This window comes from Macaca nemestrina, chromosome 4, assembly GCF_043159975.1.
Source record: "Macaca nemestrina isolate mMacNem1 chromosome 4, mMacNem.hap1, whole genome shotgun sequence".
Lineage (NCBI taxonomy): Eukaryota > Metazoa > Chordata > Mammalia > Primates > Cercopithecidae > Macaca > Macaca nemestrina.
Genome location: NC_092128.1, coordinates 82,410,450 through 82,434,074, shown reverse-complemented (window position 1 = coordinate 82,434,074; position 23,625 = coordinate 82,410,450). Strand labels below are relative to the sequence as shown.

At 36.5% G+C, this 23,625-nt stretch overlaps 1 protein-coding gene across 1 annotated transcript in view; it reads left to right on the top strand.

Annotated features, from left to right (window-relative positions):
• The first annotated feature begins 1,672 nt into the window (after window positions 1-1,672).
• The window catches only part of LOC105475597 (thrombospondin type 1 domain containing 7A), a 501,118-nt gene continuing 479,165 nt past the window's right edge, over window positions 1,673-23,625 (top strand). Inside the window, exon 1 of the mRNA XM_011730984.2 lies at window positions 1,673-1,988. Coding sequence (XP_011729286.2) covers window positions 1,811-1,988 — 178 coding nt within the window. The 5' untranslated portion in view covers window positions 1,673-1,810. The remainder of the gene's footprint in view (window positions 1,989-23,625) is intronic.

Genomic DNA, 23,625 nt, shown 5'->3' with positions numbered 1-23,625 from the left:
GCTTATCTCTCCTAATCACAGACTCACAGAGCTAGGGCTCTCTGAGCTTTTAATTCCTTCTTAGAGGCCTAACAGAGTGGAAAGTAAACAAAGACCAAATTTGCAACCTTCAACGTAGCTAATTTCCTCTGATGTCAGAATACTTAAACAGGCAGGACCTGGGAATTATTTGATCAAACCTGTTTTTAATCTAATGCATGCAGAAGGGCTGTGTCTGGAAGTCTCTGCAAAATGACAAGGGTCCCAAGAGAGCCTTATGGAAGGTTTCCTCTTTCAGAAACAGTAGCTTCCTCATTTTAAACTCTTGGGTAGCTGTGTTGGAGTAAATTCATAAAAAGTAGTTTTCCTGCTTTTAAAATTTTATTTTATTTGCCTGAAAATTGCTGACGGGATAATAGTTTTCTTTGGCTTTCCATGTGCTGAAATTTTAATGGTTAAATGCCTACTATTTTAGCTTTACTATGAAATGAATTAATAATAAAAGATATTATTATTGGCTAAAGGGAGAATGAGAAAGGATAAAGCATTATCTGACTTCACACACGTTCTTCTATTACTACTGGTAGAAGAAAGTGGAGACACAAAGGACAAAATATGCAAACACATGTGGTTCTTTATTTAGATGGTGACAGGCATTTTGCTACAGTAAGAGTTAAGGTAAATTGGTGTCAGGGAAATTTTAAATGAAGAATTTACTAATTCCAAGATATCCAGACAGCAAGACTGACTCAGTTTGACCTTTAATTTGACTCATAACTATCTGAATACTTAGAAGTAGCATATTTTTGAGAGAAAGAAGTAGATGAAGGGACAGAACTCTATACCTGAAATATAATTTTAATTTTAAGGGTTTTTTTTTTGTACAATTGTATTTATGTAATTAGGTAGCACTGGAAATACTCATTAAATACTAATTCAGTTTTAAAGGTTATTAAAAGACAATTTAATTTGTCACAGAGCATCAGTATTGCTCATATTTTTATTGAGAGTAGATTAAGTTGAAAACAACATTTAAAGAAGTGTTTAAGTACATTTTTACAAGTAAACATTTCTGCTCTCGTGTTTTTACATCTGATCTCAAATACTGCTCCCCACACAAAGTAATTCAGAAGCCATGGCTTAAAAATAGATAATAAACGCTGATGCTTTGTGTAAATACGTACTAAGAATAACATGCCACTAGATCTAGCGTTTGACTCCTTGGATGACAGTGAATATCAATGCCTGTTATTTGTCATTCTGAAATCTGCCGGGTGATGATTCTTTTTATTGGTGCATCCTTCCAAACATATTTCATCGCACCATGTGCACAGGAGTTCTTTAGGCGGGTATGTCGGAACTGGGTGTCGCCTGGCTGGCCCCTCTCCCCTTTGCTCGCTCCCTTTCTCGCCCTAGCGCTCTCGCCTCCCTCTGCCTCCAGCCCCCTCTGCTCCTTTGGGCTCACGCCCCCCTCCTCCCCTTCCAGCTGGCGGGGGCTGCGCTGCCTCCCAGACCTAGCAGACCTGCTCAGTCAGCTGGGGCCCCCTGAGGACAGTTGCCTCCGGAGCCGCCAGGACCTGCCATTCTGCGCGGAATGGCAGCGGCAGCAGCATCCCCGCCAGAGGCGGCGGCGGCGGCGGCGGCCACGGCCACCACCGCGGACGCTATTGTTCCCTGGTGTTAGACGCACTCTCCCTCCTTCTCATCTGAAGCGAACAATAGCAGGAAAGAGCTTTGCTTTCTGTACTCTTTGGGAAGACGTTCCAAGAGCGGAGAAAAATTCCCTGCCGAGCGCGCTACGGCTCTGGACCCTGGAGTGGCTGCGGGCGGCATGGGGCTGCAAGCCAGGCGCTGGGCGTCCGGGAGCCGGGGCGCTGCGGGGCCGCGCCGGGGCGTCCTGCAGCTGCTGCCGCTGCTGCTGCTCCTGCTGCTGCTGCTCCCGGGTGCCGCCGGCAGGGCTGCGGCACAGGGCGAGGCGGAGGTGCCCACCCTCTATCTGTGGAAGACTGGTAAGTGGGACGGAGTTACCCTTTCCCCATCTTCACATCTGGGGGCACATTAAGGAGCTGATGGGCTTCTGTAGGGACCCCGGTGCTTTTGGATGGCTCGGTTATGCTGGGATCCTAAGGTAAAAAGTATGATTTCTTAGGAAGCAAATAGGTCATGTCCGAGGCAATTAGGAAAGAAAAGCATAACAACTAAGAGGCAACAGTGAGTAGCTGGAATATTTCTCTCGCAGCTCCATAATGAGGGCAACGCTGCACTTCCATAATGAAGTGCAATATTTTTAACCTCTGGATTTTCATTCTACTAGGAGTTTCTTAAACACATTTCTAGCAAAGAACAAGCAAAGAGTTTAGCCTCGGTCTTTATTGTTTAGGCAAGCAATATGCTCGCTGTCATGACATTTGTGGATATAGAGTTGAATTTGTTAACTTTAGCTTTGTGTTATGTGGGACACCCAGAAACAAGCCAAGTGAGGGCGGTTCCAACAATTAAAGGCGAATGGGGCTCCAGTGAGCCTTCCGGAAAGACTGAAAACTCAATTCTTAACTAGCGAATCGCAGGATTTTTAAAGTGTACAACTTTGAGGATGTCTGGATTCAAACTTTCCCTTCCTTCCTTGAGAATTATTTTGCTTTGTTTTTCAACCACCCAACAAAAGCAGCTACTAACTGCCCATCAGTACCCCCTGGCAAAGTGCTTGGAGGTTCTGGCGGGGGCCGTGACAGGCAGGAAAACAATGCGAAGTGAAGCATTACTAACCCCTTTTCTGCGGGCTCACTTTCTCTGTCCATTAAAAAAACATTGAGAATTCTTTAGCGGACCTAAAACTTCACATGTTCGTAGGAATAAAGTGGGAAAAGATTATCCCCGTTGCTTAGAGCTAGGGGTAATTTAAGAATAACTCGGTCATGCCAAACATTAAGATAATGTTGTAGTTGAAAGGGAAAGTATGTGTTCGTCATGGGGTTGCAAACAAGTTTCAGGGAGTGGGTCTCTTCCTGCTTCAACCCATCTCTGTACCACTGCTGAAGAGACAGCTCAATTTATTCTACGATTGCATCAATATCGATATCTGAAATTTTTAAAGAAGTTGCAGCTATCTAGACATTTAGTAGGGAGATTAAACAGAAACGTATTTAAAGTCAAAGTACACAATTTGTCTTAGAATATTACATGAAACACATACACATTTTTAAAAGCAAGATTATTCTCGCTAACATCTTAAGTTTGCAGATCCATTGAGTAATGAATTCAAATAAAATAAAACTAATTTATTTCAATTTGAAACAAAGAGTTGAAGATCTCTAATTTAGCCTAAGCTAGGGTTTTACCTGTTAAAAACACATTCATAATGACAAACATTAATCAAATTATAATTTACCGTTAAATGGTATCATATGGATGCTTGGGAAGAGCTTCTTAGGTAAGTCAGTGTAAGATAAACTAGTACTTGCCTAGTTGAAATTTATACTAGCAAAGTAACAAGAGCCAAGCAATAATTCAGATGGAAAACAGTCCAGCCAACATTCACTGTACAGCATCTGAGGTGTCAATATATGTCATCATAAATGTCACGGAAGGAACACAAGCCAATAAACAGCTTAAAATAGTGGGAAGCTCTCAGAAACAATGGTATGGAGACCTTGATTCCAGTGCCAGTCCCAGCTCTTGCCAGCTATAGGAATTTTGGCAGTTCACCTAACTTTTGACCCTTAGTTTTCTCAACTGCATGTACATGTGAGGACACCTTAAAAAATAGTTCATTCAATTAGAAAGCAAAATAATGACTTCTTTATTATTTTTTATCAGAGGGAAAGGAGACTTTAATATGTTTGTAATGGAGTTGAAAGTAGTTCTCAGAACTAGAGAATATTTAAAGAAAAAGGATATACCATAAATGAAAATTTAGAGGTTACAGAATCACTATGTGTGTATCACTTGATGAAAATAAACAGGGAAGAAGGGAATTGGAAGAGAAAAGAGGTGAGATACTCCAAAATGTCTATTCCAATAGGGTAAGCTTGGTCTTGGTAAAGAGGATTATAGAGAATCAGATTAATGGTGAGATTATTGAATTAAAGTGATGTAGTGAAAGTTGTTACACTGGATGAAGATCTGGGACAGGAACTCAAACTGTGTATGTTACTAACATGCTGTAGAACTTTGGTAAAGTCATTAATGACTTTGGTTCTTCGCTTTCTATTTTGTAATATTCATTAAATAGATAAAATGACATCTAAGGGCCCATTTGACCCCCAAAGTGCTTCATATATATGAATACATATGTCAGATACATATATTATAAATACACACATAAATACATATATACAACAAATAAGGGTATATAAAGTTGACCCTTGAACAATGCACAGATTAGGGGTGCTGACCCACATGCACAGTGGAAAATTTATGTATAACTTTTGACCCCTCCAAATCTTAACTACTAATAGCCAACTATTGATCAGAAGCCTTACAGATAACATGAACGGTCAATTAATACATATTTTGTATGTTATATGTATTACATACTATATTCTTACAATAAAGTAAGCTAGAGACAAAGAAATGACATTTGGAAAATCATGAGGAAGAGACAGTATATTTACTATTCATTACATGGAACTGGATCATCATAAAGGTCTTTATCTTCATTGTCTTCACATTGAATAAGCTGAGGAGGAAGAGGAAGATAGATAAGGGGTTGGTTTTGTTGTTTCAGGAGTGGCAGAGGTAGAAGAAAATCTGCATGTAAGTTGAACTGCCCAGTTCAAATCATGTTGTTCCAGAGCCAACTGTACACATATGTGTATACATAATACACCCATGTGTGTATTATATATTCACATACAATAATATATTCACATACAATAATAATTACTTATACATTATATGCAATCTTAAATATGTATCTATCTACATATGCTTTATTAATTCAACTCACAACAAAGAGTTATTGAGGACCTAAAATATGTAACCATTGTGGTAAAGACTGAATGGGATACTGTCATCCCTGCTCTTGAGAAACTCATTTCTCGGGAAACTCTCGAGAAAAATTATTTAAAGTTTTAAAAAATTTATTATTCAACTGATTATAGGTTTTAGGAGAAACTCACAATTAAACAATACTATAAATACACAATTACAACATAGCATACCATACACATGAATAGAACATTATAAGAATAGAGAGGTTACTTGACTGATAAAGGAGGTGTGAAGGGTTTCAAAGATAATTTAATATATGATCTGGGTCTTGAAGGATGAGTTGGATTTTGACTAAGGAAGGACTAGAAGGCCATTCTAAGCAGAGAGAAGAAAGAAAATAAAAATGAAAAAGCACAACAGCATTCCTAGATCTGGAAGTCCCAGTAGTACACTGCACCTCAAGCCCAAGATGTTGGATAGCAATGAAAAGATTTCATGCCAATCCAGTGAGATAGGACCAGATTATCAATAAACTTTCAAACAACGGTAAGATATTGGAGTTTAACTTATAAGCAGGTGGTAGCCACTGGAAACTTTGAGCAGAAGAGTGATATTTTGTTTGTCTAGAATGAAGAGAGATGAGTTTAGAAGCTGGAAGGCCAGTGACGTGAGTTGTTGACTGAGAGACAAAGGGGAACAGAACTCCGACAATAGAAGTTATAGTGAAGAGTGAGTAGAAGAGGGTTTGAGGTCACACTGAAGCAATGTTAGCTTAGGTTTAGGGTGCAGGAGATACAGTGCTTTCCAGGGAAAGTAGGAAAATGCCATCAAGGTTTCCATTATGCCTGTAGCCAGTAATGGAGGTACAGGGTATGAAAAAAGGAAGAACAGATTTCTTAGTGTTGTTAAGAAGAATATCAATTTAATTCAGATATACTGAGCTTGAGGTAGCAATGACATATTTAGACTAATATATCTCATGGGAAAATTAGTGAATGGGTGATTCAGTTTAGGAGAAGGAGTTAGGCCAAAGGTGTAAGCATGGAACTCAATAAATATATATTTCAATCCATGGGAGTGGGAGGGATCATTAAAGCAAGGAAAATATTGAAAAGAAGAGCCAGGATATTTCACAGAGAATATTGAGATATAAAGGGCCACAGTGGGAGAAAATCTAGAGGAACAGGCTAAGAAAGTATGGTCAGAAAAGGTACAAGGCAAATGACAAGATACATTAGATGAAGAAGGTATTTTATTAAGGAGATTGTGGCAAAAAGTATTTTAAAAATTTAGAAAGGCTAGGGATTCTGAAATATTTTAGAAAATATCAAGTATGTTAACTTGGTAAGATAATTCACAGTGTTTTGGGAAACATTTTAGGTATAGAGATAGAGATATAAACTTGATTGAATAAAACGCAAGATAGTAGAAAAGGTATAGTATCAATAAAGTTTAATAAGTGGTATGTAAGTCTCTCTACTACAGTGTTGTTGTTTTATAAGGAGGAAAACCCCAGAATTTAAGATATTAAAATTTATTTATTAAAATATAAAAGTCTGTTGGGCAGGGTGGCTCACACCTGTAATACCATAACTTTTTAGAGGCCAAGGTGGGAGGATTGCTTGAACCTAGGAGTTCAAGTTTACAGTCAACCATGATTACACCATTGTACTCCAGTCTGGGTGACAGAGCAAGATCCTGTCTCTAAAAATTAATTAAATAAATAATATATAAAAGTTAAGATTTGCAGCACTTTTGTATCACGGTCATTTCAAAGATAACTTATCTTTGAATAATTGGAAAACATATTTCATACACACGAGGCATAGCATTCATATCACTGAAAGATGAATAACTACTGTTACTAGTAAGTGTTAATGGCATTTGCACTTTTTGTTTTTTAAGATGGAGTCTCACTCTTTTGCCCAGGCTGGAGTGCAGTGGCGTGATCTCGGTTCACTGCAACCATTGCATCCCAGATTCAAGCTATTCTCCTGCATCAGCCTCCTGAGTAGCTGGGATTACAGGTGCCTGGCACTATACTGGGCTAATTTTTGTATTTTTAGTAGAGACTGGGTTTCACCATGTTGGACAGGCTGGTCTCGAACTCCTGAACTCAGGTGATCTGCCCGCCTCAGCCTCCCAAAGTTCTGGGATTACAGGGACATTTGCACTTTTTATTATTCTAGCATATGAGATTGTTTCTATAATAATTATGGTTAGTTATATTCACTTGGCAATTCCAAATTAAGAGTGCCAATGAATTAAGCAAAATGCAACAGACTTAGCATTAATCAGACAAAAATATTGAATACATAAACTTCTATCAACTTCTGTCATAGATATATTTTCAAAAATATCTTAATGAGTTAATTGAATTTATTTTCATAATGATGAAATTATATTGAAATCCAATAAACATTATTTAGAATTCAGGTGATAGGGTATTTACAAGTATGTGTTTTCTGTCAAGGAGTATACTCACATTAAACACTTTTGAACTGGATTCATGTAATGCAAGACATTGCCATTATTGACAGTCACTGTGTCCTTTACATAGTAATTGCATTAAAATTATGCTTTTGTTCTTCAACTTTAGTAAAAACAATGTTATCTTTTTTTAACTTTTGTGTACTTATGCTAATAGTACTTATTACTCTGCATAAAACATTTAATTCTACCTATCTTTAATTAACAAAGTAGAGAGGGATATCATTCCAGGTAGTCATAATATCAGGTGGCATTATCCTAGCCCAAGTGTTTTGAACTTAAACTGTTCTTACAATTTACTTTTATTCAGAATGTCACATCATTTTCTCATTTCATGAATGAGAAGGATGGAATACGGTAGAGAGAGCATGGGTGTCAACATTAATCAATCTGGGGCAACATGGATGGAAAATATTCTATTCATGTTACCTACAAAGTTATTTTATCTCTCTGAATTTTTTTTCCTTCATCTCCAATATGGATTAATGGGATGCATTCTATAGGGGTTTTCTGAGGTTTAAATATGGTAATGTATGTAATGTACTAGGAGAGTACCTGAAACATATTAAAAGTACAGTAAGTGATAGTTTTTATTATTGCTATTATTCTGTCAGATGGCACAATAGCTATTTAAGTTTATGACCTGGAGCAAGCCCAATAATGTGCATTAGCCTTCTCTTAAGCATCTTTTCTTTTCCAGTAAATGCACTAGAAATTACGAATTGATACAGTTAACCAGACTAGTAGATACTCCAGGTTATAAGGGAGACACCATTTTAGAATGGAAAGAACACAGACTTTGAGATCAGACAAACCACTGTTTACATCTTTCCTCTACCTGACTGGTTAAGTTAGATCAATTATCTGGCTTTGTTTTTCACCTTAGAACAATGACACAAGTTTGGAAGTAAGAAGGCATTCATGAGGTTTTTCTACAGGTAATAAACAGAAAGTATGTACTGCCATGACCTAAACGCGGCAGACATTCAAAAACTGTTAGTTCTCTTACCATTCTTTACCAGTTATTCACCTAAAAATGACATAACTTGCAGAAATTTTACTGGTCTAACATACTTATCTGTTTTCTGCAACTAAATGACAGCATGAAAGACAAAAAAGCAAGTATAGAAAGAAATTATTTTATTATAGACATATTTTTTATTAGTTTGTCACTTATGTGTAGACAGCATGTACCAAAGACTATAAAAATGTTTTCAGCACCAAATTTAGGGTTACTTATGTAAACAGAACTTATTATACTTCATTTTGTTATTGTGTCTCAGGGGATTTCTCAAAAAGTTGATATTTTACATTCTTGAAATTAACATTGTTTCCTATCACTTCTAAATTAAATGCTGTCACAGTATAGTTGCTTGTATTTTACACATTGCTTAGTTTTTACTTAGTAAGTGATCATTTAAATACATTTTAAAAACCACTGCAGTTTATGTCTGGTCTTTTTTTCTTTTGTAATTTACATAGCACCATCAGTGCTCAGAATTCATTAAAAATATATTGGTTGGCTGGGTGCGGTGGCTCACACTTGTAATCCTAGCACTTTGGGAGACCGAAGCGGGCGGATCCCGAGGTCAGGAGATTGAGACCATCCTGGCTAACACAGTGAAACCCCGTCTCTACTAAAAAAAAAAAAAAAAAAAAAAAAAAAAAAAGCCAGGCATGGTGGCGAGCGCCTGTTGTCCCAGCTACTTGGGAGGTTGAGGCAGGAGAATGGCGTGAACCTGGGAGGCGGAGCTTGCACTGAGCCGAGATCGCGCCACTGCACTCCAGCCTGGGCGACAGAGCAAGACTGCGTCTCAAAAAAAAAAAAAAAAGTATATTGGTTGGTTGGATCACAAAGTCAAATTCTCAGGGAATTTTAAGACTCTTTAACTGTTTCAATGAAATTAGGGTAACTTAGGTCACTCCTTCTGAAAATTATACACAACTACCTGGTTTGTAAAATGATGGCAGCCCCCAATCATAGCTGAGATTAAGAGTACAATAGGATGGCACGTAATCCAGATTTTCTTCTGCCAATTATTACTGTATAGAGGACTAGCCTGATGGTGGGGGGAAGACATTCTGACTAGGTTATTGGTCAAGTGATTGTGGTTTAGGTCCTTTTAGGAGAAATTCAAGTTTCTTGACCTCTGATATGAGTTAGAATGAGAATACTGGATAGTGGGGTTTCTTTGCGAAGAGAGGATTGGAAGTCCCTCAGTGTAGTGAATGTATAGGACAGGATCCCTTAGAATTAATATAAAGGCACATTAGACTGGCCCTTAATGAAGGAGGCACTGAGCATGTGGCACTTGAGAAAATATATCTTTCCTACTACAAGAGACAGTGTAGACTGTGAAATAGAGATGCCAATGAGTCATAAGGTAGATATCTTATATCTTTTCTAATTTTTTCATCAGAACTTTACAGTGATAGTTTAAAATGCATTCAAGTGATGACAGCGTTAAATGTTATCATAGTAGAATTGTTTCTGTTTTATGAGTTGTTTTGTTTTTACTTCATAGGTGATCATTTAAATTAGTTTTTTTAAAACACTACTGTTTATATCTTGTCTGTCTTTCTTGGTGTACATTGCACAGTTAGTTCTCAGAATTCATTGGTTACTTAGATAAAAAAATCAAATAGGTGGTTCCCATGCATGTAGTTCCTATGTACCTAAACAGCAAAAAAGTATATATTAATGGGAAGTGATAAAACTATTAAAAGCATTCCTATATACCAATAAAGACCTAGCTGAGAAAGAAATCAAGAAAACAATCCAATTTACAATAGCTGCAAAAATAAAATACTTACAAATAAATTTAACTAAAGACATGTATAATCTCTTCAAGGAAAACTACAAAACACTGATGAAAGAAATTGTCAATGCCACAAACAAATGGAAAAACATCCCATGCTCATGAATTAGAAGAATTAATATTGTTACAATGACTGTTGTGCCCAAAGAAATCTACAGATTCAATGCAATCTCTACCAAAATACCAATGCCATGTTTCACAGAATTAGAAAAAGAATCCTAAAATTCATATGGAGCCGTAAAAAAGAACCCAAATAGCCAAAGCAATCCTTAGCAAAAAGAACAAAATTGGAGAAATCACATTACCCAATTTCAAATTATATTATGAGGCTATAGTAACCCAAGCAGCATAGTACTAGTATAAAAATAGATGCATAGATCAATGGAATAGAATGGATTGCCCAGAAATAAGGCCACATATTTTAAACCAACTAATTTTTGACAAAGCCAACAGAAACATACATTGGGGAAAGAACTCTCCTTTCAATAAATGGTGCTAAGAAAATTGAATTTTCATGTGCAGAAGAATGAAATTAGACCCCTATCTCTCATTGCATACAAAAATCTACCCAAGAGGGATTAACATCTTAAGCATAAGACCCCTAACTATAAGAATACTAAAAGAAAACCTATGGAAAACTCTTCTGGACATTGGTTGAGGCAATCAATTTATGACTGAGACCTCAAAGTCACAGGTAACAAAAACTAAAGTAGATAAATGAAACTTAATTAAACTAAAAACCTTCTGCACACCAAAATAAATGATCAACAGAGTGAACAGACAACCTGCAGAGCGGGAGAAAATATTTGCAAACTATTCATCCATCAGGAGACTAACATCTGCAGTATACCAGATATTAGAATATACTGTTTATCAGAATATACTGGAAGAACTTGAACAACTCAGTTTTTAAAAATCCCACTAAAAAGTGGGCAATGGACATGAATAGGCATTTTTAAAAGAAGACATACAAATGGTTAACAGGTATATGGAAAAGAGCTTGATATCCACTACGCAATTGGTGGGAATGTAAATTAGTACAACCTCTATGGAAAACACTATGGAAATTTCTCAAAGAGATAAAAATAGAACTTCCATTCAATTAATCAATCCAACTGCTGGGTATCTACCCAAAGGAAAAAAAAAATCAATATATCGAAAGACACCTATACTCATGTTAATCATAGTACTATTCACAATAGCAAAGATATGGAATCAAACTTAGTGTCCATCAACAGAAGAATGGACAATGAAAATGTATGGTGTATAGGTATACAATATAATACTATTCAGCCATAAAAAAAGAATAAAATTGTATGTTTTGCAGCAGTGTGGATATAACGAGAGGTCTTTAACTTAAGTGAAACTAGGTAGGCACAGAAAGTCAAATACCACATGTTCTGATTCATAAGTGGGTGGTAAAAATGTGTACACATATATGTCGAGAGTGGAATGATAGACAAAGGAGATTTGTGAAGGTTAGGAGGTGAGAGGAGGGTGGATGATGAGAAATTACCTAATGGGTGCAATGTGCGTTATTTGGATGTTGGATATCCTAAAATTCTTGACTTGATCACTATGCAATCTATGCATATATCAAAATTGCACATGTACCGTATAAATTTGTACAAAAAAAATAGCATATTGGGAAAGGGTGAAGGAAACTAGGCAATACTTGGAGCAATGATACCAAAAAGTAAACTATCTATTGTTTCTGATGCATAATGGGACCTAGCCAAAAAGATGCCATTGCATCCTCTGAAATGAAAAGTCCCCAAGAATCTGGCTGCAAGGCTGAGGAAAAATATAGAGATGATCCTGTTGATCTCAGCCTTGATATTGAACGTTGCAAAAAAAAAAAACATAAGGAGAGAGATCTTAAACGAAGTAAATCGAGAGAATCAGTGAATTCCCAAGACTCCATCCACTCGAGGGAAAGGTCAGCAGAGAAAACAGAAAACTCATAAAGGATCAAAGAAGCAGAAGAAGTACCGGAGGATGAGAGGTAGGTCCAGATCCTCCTCCTCTTCCTCTCAGTCATCTCACTCTTACAAAGCAGAAGAGTACATTGACGAGACAGGGAGAACACCACGGGCTTTGAGAAATCGAGACTGGGGACCAAAGACTTTGTGTCCAAGTGAAAGAGGAGGTGGCAGAGCTTGAGGAACCTTTCAGTTTCGAGGCAGAGGAAGAGGCTGGGGCAGAGGCAACTACTCTGGCAACAATAACAACAACAGCAACAACAATTTTCAAAAAAGAAACCGGGAAGAGGAGTGGGACCCAGAGTACACACCCAAAAGCAAGAAGTATTGCTTGCATGATGACCTCCGGGTCAGCGCCGGTTCATGTTCTGAAAATCAAGCAAGTGGGCCCATGACAAGTTCAGTGGGGAGGAAGGGGAGATTGAAGACAAGAGTGGGACAGAGAACAGAGAAGAGAAGGACAATTTACAGTCCACAACTGAGTAGGGGACACTCTTGACAGGATTCATTGCTCCGGGAGAGAGGCGCTGGGAACATGGCTGGCGAGGAGCTAAACAGAGTAACCTCAAGAAGATTCTGAAAATCCTACCTCCACCCCTCACCAGCCATGCATATTGTACTACCGTGGAAGGCATCCCTGGCGCTGCCTCCCACTGGACAGAGAAGGCTGGCCGTGGAGCCCGGGGGTCAGGCCCTGCTCTTGAGCGGAAGACAACGCATTGGGCTTTAGCTGTTTTTCTAATTTGTTATTGGTGTGTGGGGTGGGGGCAGGGGTAGCATGGGAGAACGATGCTTGGATTAAAATGATTTTATTTTTAATAGACTATTTTTTAAGCAGTGTTAGATTTACGGAAAATTAAGCAGAAAGTACAGAGTTTCCTTATGTTCCCATTCTCCCACTATTTTCCTCTATTATTAGAATCTTGCACTAGTGTGGAAAATTAGTTACGATTAATGAACCAATATTACTACATTATTATTAACCAAAGTCCATAGTTTACATTAGGATTCACTCTTAGAATTGTACATTCTTAGGATTTTTAACAACTATGTAGAGATATTTATCCACCATTACCATATTATATAGAATAGTTTTACTACCCTGAAAATTTCATGTGCTGCTTCTATTTCTCCCTTCCGCCTCCCAAATCCCTAGCAAAGACATATCTTTTTACTGTCTCCATATTTGTGCTTTTTGGAGAATGTTATATAGTTGGAATCATACCATATGTAGCCTTTTCAGTTGGGCCTCTTTTACTAGCAATAAGTGTTTAAGTTTTCTGCATGCCTTTTCATGGCTTGACAGCTCATTTCTTTTGAGTGCTGAAAAATATTCCATCCTTTGGCTATACTACAGTTTGTTTATTCACTTACCTATTTAAAGGCATCTTGGTTGCTTCCAAGTTTGGGCAGTTATGAATATTCATGTGCATATTTTTGTGTGGATGTAAGTTTTTAGTTCATTTGCGTAAATACCAAGGAGCATGTTGCGGGATCATATGGCAAGAATATATTTAGTTTTATAAGAAACTGCTAAACTGCCTTCCAAAGTGGCTGTACCATTCTGCATTTCCACCAGCAGTGAGTGAGAGTTCCTGTTTCTCCACTCCTCACCAACTTTTGGTGTTTTTAGTATTTTTTATTTTAGCCATTCTAATGGATGCATATCTTGTTTCAATTTGCAGTTCCCTACTAACATGATGTTTCATCTGCTTGTCATCTGCAGATGTTCTTTGGTGATCGATCTGCATTCTGTTAATTGTAGGAGTAATAGTAGCAAGACTAGGTAGCTAACTCTTAGCTGGCAGAGTTCAAAGTCTCAATCCAGACTGTGCTGCACATATTCCACTTTTTATTGTTCTGATAGAATGACACATACTGAAGATAATTGTTCAATAATGAAAAAAAAAACACATGGGAATTAAGTAAGGAATAAATGTAGATGGTCCTACACTTTGCTCCCCCTTGAGAGGAATACCTTGGGAGTTATGAATGATATCTTAAAGTAGAAGGAAATAGGCAAATATAATAAAGATTACGTTAAGCCTGCAAGCTGGGGAGATTTTCAAGTGTAATACATACCTCCTGTATCCCTAGCAGACTCTGGTGCGGTTAATAAATCATGTAGCTGCATATCTACTTTTCCTTGCTTTGCACTGAGGAAGCTATAGTCTGGGAAAAAGTGGGAGATGCAACATTTTTCTGAACTTCTGGGAAACAGTGAAGGTCCACTGTGCTGAAGCCCTAGTAAGTTGACCTGAAACCAAGTTGTTAAGTCAGCCTGCTACTTAGGTTAGTCCCATGACCTTCCCATTGACGTAAATTGTTGAGCACACTCAGAAAGGAGATAGGTAAACAATGACCCAGAAGTGGATAGTGGTGTGCATGAGAATAGAAATATAGTACACTATTAACAGCCTAACCTAGAACGATACTGCCTCATGGAAAATTAAATTTCCCAAGCAAATGTATTGGGCACAGACATTGATTATGTAGCTGAAATAATTTAACTTATGGTATGTGGCCAATACAGGGCTTTCTAATTGTTCTGTGTAGTCTGTATAAAATGTTTTCCCTTGGGCCATTATAGCACTAGCAATAACAGGACATTCTGAGTGTTGTAGATGGATGTGTTTGTAGGTATGTTCCCTATTGTACCAGAGAAGAAGTGGTATCAGAACACACATAGTGACTATTTGATTTGCATTATTTAAAAGTTATTTTTATTTTCTCTACAAAAATCAGAATGTGACTATAAATGTTACAGAGTTCCACTGTATTCAGGGATTTACAGATTAGTTGCAAAGAATTGAATGCATAGCTTGGAATGAAAGAAGCACCTAATCAATAACTAGTTAAATAAATATATGTTTGTGTGCATTTGTCTGTATGTGTGTGTGTGTGTAGTCAATAAAAAGATGTTTAAGAACAGACTTCTGAGTCAGAAGTACATGAATTTTGACCTAATTTTGTTATTTATTAGGAATATGATTTCTAATCTCTCTTTTATTTTGTAGCTATACCATGTGATATGATATTAGTAACTACCTCTACAGATTATTTTAAAGATAGCTTGAGATAAACCTATAGTGTACTTAGATGGTGCCTGGCACAAGCCAGCGCTCAGTAAATGTTATCCCTTACTTGGCTATAATCCTGGTATGAACTGCTCACTGGTACAGAATTTGTCTTCTGAATCTGTCTGCGTCCTTTCCTTTTTTACTTTGTTTCCTTTTCCTCCTTGGATCTGCATATGAATGTCAAGCTTCTCTGCATCTGACATTGCTCTGTTCTGTACCTGTGGTCAGAGTCAACAGAGAAACTACAAAGCTCAGCCTTACTGTAAGGTTGTTCAAAGTATGGTTTTTAAATGCAGGCATTCTGCCTCAGTGTTTTAATTGTACTTGTGATTGTGCATATCTTAGTCAGTTAGGCAGTGCTGGAGGTTTGACTCTCTAAGTGGGACTGTGGGTTCCAAAGTTCCTTTGCTTGGAAAACCCGATATTATTCTTGGCAAGACTTTTCTGCTCAGTGATGCTGTGAATGAAAGGATGTTGGAAGTGTATGATTAATGATGAGACTTCCTTTCTTAAACTCCTCTCCTAAGATGCATTGTGTGTGTGTGTGTGTGTGTGTGTGTGATATATATGAATATCCCACTTTCACACGTCAATATATGTGATTCAAAATATTCTGAAGGAAATGAAAATGTTGTCTCCCAGCTTGAAGGAGAGACAACTATTCAACTATTTCATGTCCATTACAACCCATTTATTTGTACGTTCTTTAAAATTTGTGAAGCACTTGTAAATTTATGTCAGAATCACAATAATAATTTGATGCACCTTTATAGGCATAATCACACACATATACATGTCTGCATACCTAGATGCATGAATATATATATATATATATATATATACAGGCACATGCAAATAATGCAATAATATATGGCTAAATTATCACACAGGACTTCATCATTTACCTGATATTATGAAAATTATACCTCCTAAAATATGTTTTTATGTGGTATTTATAGTAGTGACTTTTTAAAATGTGTGCAATTATACACATTTTTTACTAAAATATTATACAAATTTTACATTAAGATTTTATTTTACAAAGTTTTGTGCCAAGCTTATGTTCATCAATAACCCACTCATAAAAGCTATTATGAAAGTCCTTGCATTACCTTCCACTAACTTACAGCTTTTATTTTAAGACCCTTTTTATATCTAACCATCTTCCTGTGTTTGCCACTCTGGTGCCTGTACAATGTTTTCAAACTGCAATGCTTGCACAAATTTCCAAGAAGTACTTTTCTAATAGCATCTACCTGCCAGCATATCCATGAACACTATTTCTCTAAAACATTACTTGTCAATGGTTTCCATTGGTTATGACACCATTAAGGCAAGAATGGTAATAGACCCACATGGAATAATATGGATTACAGGTATCTATGTAAAAACATATATTGCATTGCACAACTATTTCAGGGGATTCCATTCACAGTCTGAATTAAGTGACCTTTATATTCCCCAGTTTGTGTTAATCAAATTCAACTGAGGAAAATTGGCAGGCACTTAGTACCTATTTTATGGCAAGGTCTGTGTGTCAGGTGCAGGGGAACAAACATGAATAGCACACGAGGTCCTTCAAGCAGTTCTCTATCCTGTGTAAATAAGTTATCTGAGGCTAGTGAACTTATTACAAAAATATAAACATATATGGATATAAAATGGAGGAGGGAGTAATTCTCTTGCAAAATGAGACAGGGAAGGAAAACTTTCATAAGACACAAGTCTGAAAGGTAATCAGTTTACAAATGGAGAAAGGCTATAGAGAGACAGAATTCCAGGCAGAGAAGGAACAGTTGTGAAAAAATTAAATGGCATGTTTCCAGGGATAGAAAGAAGTTTGGAGTCATAAAAAGTAGGGAATAATTTGGGGTGGGAAGAAGGGTGGATATGAGTTTGGAGAAGAAGGGAATGGATGGATGACAGAGTCTTTTCATAATAATAATAAGTTTATTTGCTGTTTTCTGATTCATAGAATCTAGGAGCTCAAGTCTATTTGGGTTTATAAAATATTGCCAGGAATGAAAGGATGTATTTGTAAATGTTAAGCCAGATGTGAATATATGCGTTTTATATGATTGTTCATCTAAATGAGCTATTATAATTCTCCTTGCAAACTTTCCAAGAGAAATGCTATCTTAGGTAGTGCTAATTAAATGCAGTAATTTCAATAGTGTAGCATCCTTTCAGGTTTATTAATAAGAATGATGTAATATTTTATTTTTTCCTCTGCCATTTTGAGTAAAGTAATATTAAAATAAGTAAAGCTTAAATATATGTACATATATTTAAATGTACAGGTATAGAACTCATCCCTGATGAGTTCTGTGAAAGGGAATACAAATGAGGAGAGTAGATGAGGCATGATATAAAGGCCGGCTGTACTCAACTCTTCTCTGTTGTGGACTACCTGGTTGAGAGAAGCAATACCACTCCCTTACCTTGCTTCAGGTCCATCACTTGCAATCAGGTAGAGACCAGGTTCAACTGGAAACAAAAAAAATCACATAAAGGACAATACCGTTGGCTGAATGCAGCATCTAGCTGGCCAAAATTGGACTATGGGGCATTGATTGACAACCTTTGCCTTTGACAATCATATCAGGTCTTCAAAAACATGAAGCTTAAAAATGGAGGGTAAAAAAGATTTTTAAAAGATTCTTTTTTTTTTTTTTTTTAGTTTTAGAGCATGGCTACATGAAAGTATATGTAACAACAAATTCAAATTAAAGTGTCTAAGCAGCCATGTTTCCAGCCAACATCAACATTTCTCTATGCACTGTGCTTCATTTGTTCTCATTACTTCATGGGTCCTGTGGAGAGAGGAGTGATGAGGATTAAGGCATCTGCTGTTCATGAACTGGCACAGATAATCATAGAAATGCAGCAAAGATCAGAAGATCCAATGACTATCGAACAGCTTCTTTTGAGAGTTTGCTGTGGTGACTGCATACCTCTAATGGGAGAGTCATCAAAATGGATTTGGATTTATGAAATCAAATAATTCATAAGGAGAGCTTTGACTATTGCTAAGATACATTTCTCTCCCTGTCTCTTAATGCAATATTTAATCTAATTTCTTTAGTTCTCTCAGCTTGTTTTATAAGAGAAGTGATTTTGAACTGCTTCAGCTGTGCAAGTTCCACGAGAAAGGAATAAATATTATGAAGCAGACAAGGTGGTTCTTCAACCTTGATTGATCAAGCACTGCAGAATCATGAGTCATGATTTCCCGAATCATGATGAAAGTTTTCAGAGCTTTCAAGACCATTCTTATTGAAATAATTTTCTACCTTGATAGCATCATCTAAAAGCTAAATTATTTTGAGCATTTTATGAAAAAATGTGGAAATTGGAGTGAAAATTACTCTTGTGCCATGTTATTATAAATGAGATGAATCTCCTTTGTTAGTCATTTGCTGAATACTTGGGAGTGCTATCAAAGAGCCATTCTTTTAACAGCTTTATTGGATAGAATTCATATAGCATGCAATCACCCATTTAAAGTGTACAATTCAATGGCTTTTAGTGTATTCACAGAGTTGTGCATCCATTACTACAATCAATTCAAGAACATTTTCATTACCCCAAGAAGAAATCTGCATCCCTTAGACATCACCCCAAGTCCTGGGCAAATACCAATCTACCTTTTCTCTCTATTTGCGTAGTCTGGACGTTTCATATGAATGGCATCATAACTTGCATGATCCTTTGTGACCTTTTATTTCACATATCATGTTTACAAAGTCTATCCATGTTTTACATGTATTATTGCTTCATTTCTTTTTATTGCTAAACAGTATTCCGCTGGATAAATACACTTCCTTTTGTTTGTTCCTCAGTTGATAGACATTTGGGTTGTTCCTACCTTTTGACTATTATAAATCATGCTACTATGAACATTCATGTGCAAGTTTTAGTGTGGATATGTATTTTCATTTCTTGAATGTATACTTAGGAGTTAAATTGCTGGATCTTATGGTAACTGTATTTTTAATTGTCTGAGAAACTGCCAAACTGTTTGAGCCATATTATTATTATTATTATTATTATTATTATTATTATTTTGAGATGAAGTTTTGCTCTGTTACCCAGACTAAAGTGCAGTGGCGCTCTCTTGGCTCACCGCAACCTCCGCCTCCCAGGTTCAAGTGATTCCCCTGGTTCAGTCTCCCAAGTAGACGGGTTTACAGGCATATGCCACCATGCCCAGCTAATTTTTTGGAATTTTAGTAAAGGCAGGGTTTCACCATGTTGGCCAGGATGGTCTCGATCTTCTGACCTCGTGATCTGCCTGCCTCGGCCTCCCAAAGTGCTGGGATTACAGGCGTGAGCCACTGCACCCAGTTGAGCCACATTTTTTAAACCCAGCACAGCTTAATACATATTATATTTTTTATGAATTTCAGATATAACGTAATTATCATTTAAGAACATGTAATTAGAAGATAAGTAATTAAAATATAGGAACGTGCTTTAGGGGACCTAATTCATAAGAATAAAAGTGTATTTAGGAAGAAAATCTGCTGAAATAATCATGAACACACTTAATAGGATGCCAACAATAAGTTCCTTTTGGGTTTTTAATCTGATCACATAGTGAAGGCTTCAATAAAGAAAAGAATAAAGTAGTTGGGATGGTAGAGCTGTCATGACTTATCACATGTATTTTAAAGTTGCAGAGAAATCTAAATTATACCAATAAAAACTTTCAATGCTAATCTGTTTTGAAGGTGCCTATATCCTTTTTACAGCTTAGTGGGTGAAATAACAATATTTCCTTGTATTCTTATAGTACTCTGTAATTCCCCAAGCACTCATGCATACATGTTCTTTCACTAAATTCTCACGATTTCTTCATTAATATAGGGCATTCGTCTCCTTTAATGAAAGAATAAACTCAGGTACTGAAGTTAAGTGATTTAACCCAAACCACACTCTTAGTATAAAACTAGCAGCCAGGACACATATCATGGTGTCTTTTGATGTTATGATATACATAAAAATGAAATTTTCTATAAAGTCCTTTAAAGTATGCTTCTACTATTTTGATTGAAAAAGCCAAGGTCAGGGAAAATACTCTCCAGTTTTGTGAAGATTAAGTCTCCAAGATTTAAATTAGCATTATATGGTATAAATAATAGGTGACAACAGAAATTTGTATTTAATATTTTCACACAAGTATAGGGAGATAGAGTAAATGATTATAGACTTGTGTTTTGAAAAATATTTTGACTATGTAATGTGTTGACTGATCACTTTACCATGTTCTTGAGATTTTGCCATTTTCTCTCATAGTTTCCTTCACTTTTCTAACATAAATGATAACATATTTTATCTATAAAATCTGTTGCCCTATAATTAAATATAAGTATGTTCCCATATTGTTTCATGCTGCAATGCATCTTATTTAAAAGTATAAAGTGCTGCTTCAAGCTATAACTAAATATTCAGTTTCAGTATATTTACATTTTTAAATTCATTTTGTAAAGGGTTATACAGATTTTTACTGTGAATTTTCTTGAAAATACATAACACAGGAGTTTAAACTGAAGGCCACACAACAGAACATTCTAAATCTTCCTCATCTGTGTGTCTCCCAAAAAAACCTGACAGGGCACCCTCTCTCCCTCTCCCCATTTCTCTCTTCTTCTCTCTCTCTCCCCTCCACCCCCACCACACACAATTTTCTTTTCTTCTCCTTTATAGTCTCAGATTTCTTTCACTGTCTCTTCAAATGTCTCTCATTATGCTCAGTGGTTCTTTTCTCTTCTCTCCCACCTCCCTTGTCTGACCACCTGTGTTGTGTTTTGATACAATATTGCAGTCTACCTTTAATTTCGGGAAATCTTTTTCAAGTATATAAACCTATGTAATTTCATGAATAGGCATATTATCAACAATAGAAAATGCTGACTTTCACTGTGTCCTTTAAAGGGAGAATTGCATTCCAGCTGTCGTTTTCCTTTTCTTTTCTTCCCAGAAAGAATCCAAGTGAAAACCTGCAAGCATCATTATGTTTGTCCGCAGGCAGCTAAGCTGATATATTTAGTGTGGACTGCTGTATGGGATACAGCTGTGAAATGAACTAAAATTTATTATTGCAGGTAAAAGGACTAGTATAAATGTATTCAAATGAAATCCTTTGCAAGCATTACAGTAAATAGACTTTGGAAACATTCTCATCCTGTCTTGTGTACTTTAAAAACGACTTTTCTGAAGATACTGTATGTCTTAGGGCATGTGATGAAGGAGATGAAAATTAGGACTGTCAGTATTCAGGGATTTATACAGTAGGTTTCTCTTACCACTAGTACAATAGGATTTTTAATTTGAATTCATATATATGCTTGGTTCTTCCTAAATCTTGGGCCAATGTAAAAAAGTCTCTTGAGGAAGAAGAAAACTAGCTACTCCTAAATGCATCATGAGCACACAAACCATTTCACTCCTCAAGTATAAAGATAGCAATTTTTACCCAGAGGAAAACTTGAAATATTCTTTCTATTTTGAAGGTCTTTACATAATTTGTGTACCGTGCATGTCATTGTTTTAAGTTTGTGTGTATGTGTGTGTCAGTGCTTGATAATTCTATTGGTTAATGTGCATAGGAAATTTGTTTTCTTAATCTAAGTCAGGTTAATGGACAAAAGAGACATTACACACAAATCACCAAGTTTTAAAATATTATAAACTAATAAAATATCCTTAACACTAACATCATATGCCATATAATTTAATCTGCAGCTTATTGTGATGCAGAAATGTCTTCAGAAGTTTGAAGTTCAGCATCTTCATTATGAATAAAAACGTATTGCTGTAATAGAACGACGAGGAAGTTCTGGGAAAAAAATTTAGTTGGCAGAAGGCTGAATTAAACCTGATTTGAGGAGTCTTTTAGTCTTCCTAATTTAATTGTGTACTTTTAAGGGATATTTAAATGTTTCAAACTTTTTCTGAATGGTTTTCTACATTAAAATTTATGGAGACTGTTACTGTTGTATTCACATCCACATTTCTGAAAGTTGAAATTAAACCATCCTAGGGCCGAGCTAATATTGCCAATAATTTTGTGTACATGTACATGTTTATGGTATTTCTCTTATTATTTGTTGCATCATATTAAGTCAACTGGAATGGAAAGTTAAATCTGAGGTGAAGACAAATTGTTTGATATTTCTTCTTTCTAGCAGAGTTATTCTCCTCATTTCCCAATTTTGATCTATTACAAATAACATAGTAACATCAGCGTTGGGGTGGTGCCCTCTAAGCCCCTTTATTTACTACACAAACATTTTACTGAACTTTAGCGATGGGGAAGTATAGACATGTATGAGCTCATAATCTTTCAAGGAGATGTAGACATAACAATTGTAATCAGGGTAATCGGGGCTATCACTGAAGGGGAGTGACCAGCTTATCTGAGCTGGAGATGGGCAAGGAAGGGCCAAGAAAAGGCTGATATTTACATTTGTACTGGCCTCCAAAGGTTGTGCAACACTCTGAGAGATGAGAGGTGAAGGGACATCACATGGCAAAGGCACAGAGACAGCTATCTGAATGGCTTTCACACTCTGAATAGTTCACTCTTTACCCATAAAACCCTAGGACAGCTCTCTGCTGGTGCTCTCAACAACATCAGGGATTCTTGCCAGTTTTACCTCTTGTTCTTTCTAAATCTGCCAGATGTATGCTAAGAGCCAGTTTCTACCTGGTCTGGATTTCCTTGATCAGTTGCTTATAATGTCTCCATAGGATTGTCTGCTTGAGTTCTAAATGCTGATTTGTTCCTATCCCATACTTTTTCATGTTCCTCAGTTTCATGCTATTTGACCAAATGGTTAGTTTGTTCAACTTTCTTATACAACCCACTGTTCCAGAACCCCTACCTTCAACTTGAGCCCCAAAATGTAGAATAAAATCAAATATTAGGTACAATTCTCAGCTCTATTTATCTTGAACCATGTATCACACCGTTTATGCTTTGGTACATATAAGACTCAACTTTGGACCTTAGCAGGAAAACCAATGAACATTTGTATGTAAGGAATACGTTGTTAGTATATACATTAGGCCTAGAAATTAAGCAAGTAAGCAAGTTCCAAAACTACTTAAAATAGTTCCTTTGAGTGTAGGAAGTGCTTTAGCTCTAGCTTACCTAATGATATAATAATGCTTACTGAAATATTTACCATAGTTAATTCTTATTGCTCCTCTTCACATAAAATAAAATTTCATACATTTCAAAGCCTGTGACCATAAGGCTATGAAAATTTTCCTGCAATAAGTGAACTATGCTTTTTTATACACTCACGGGAAACCACACAAAAAAGAAAAATCCTT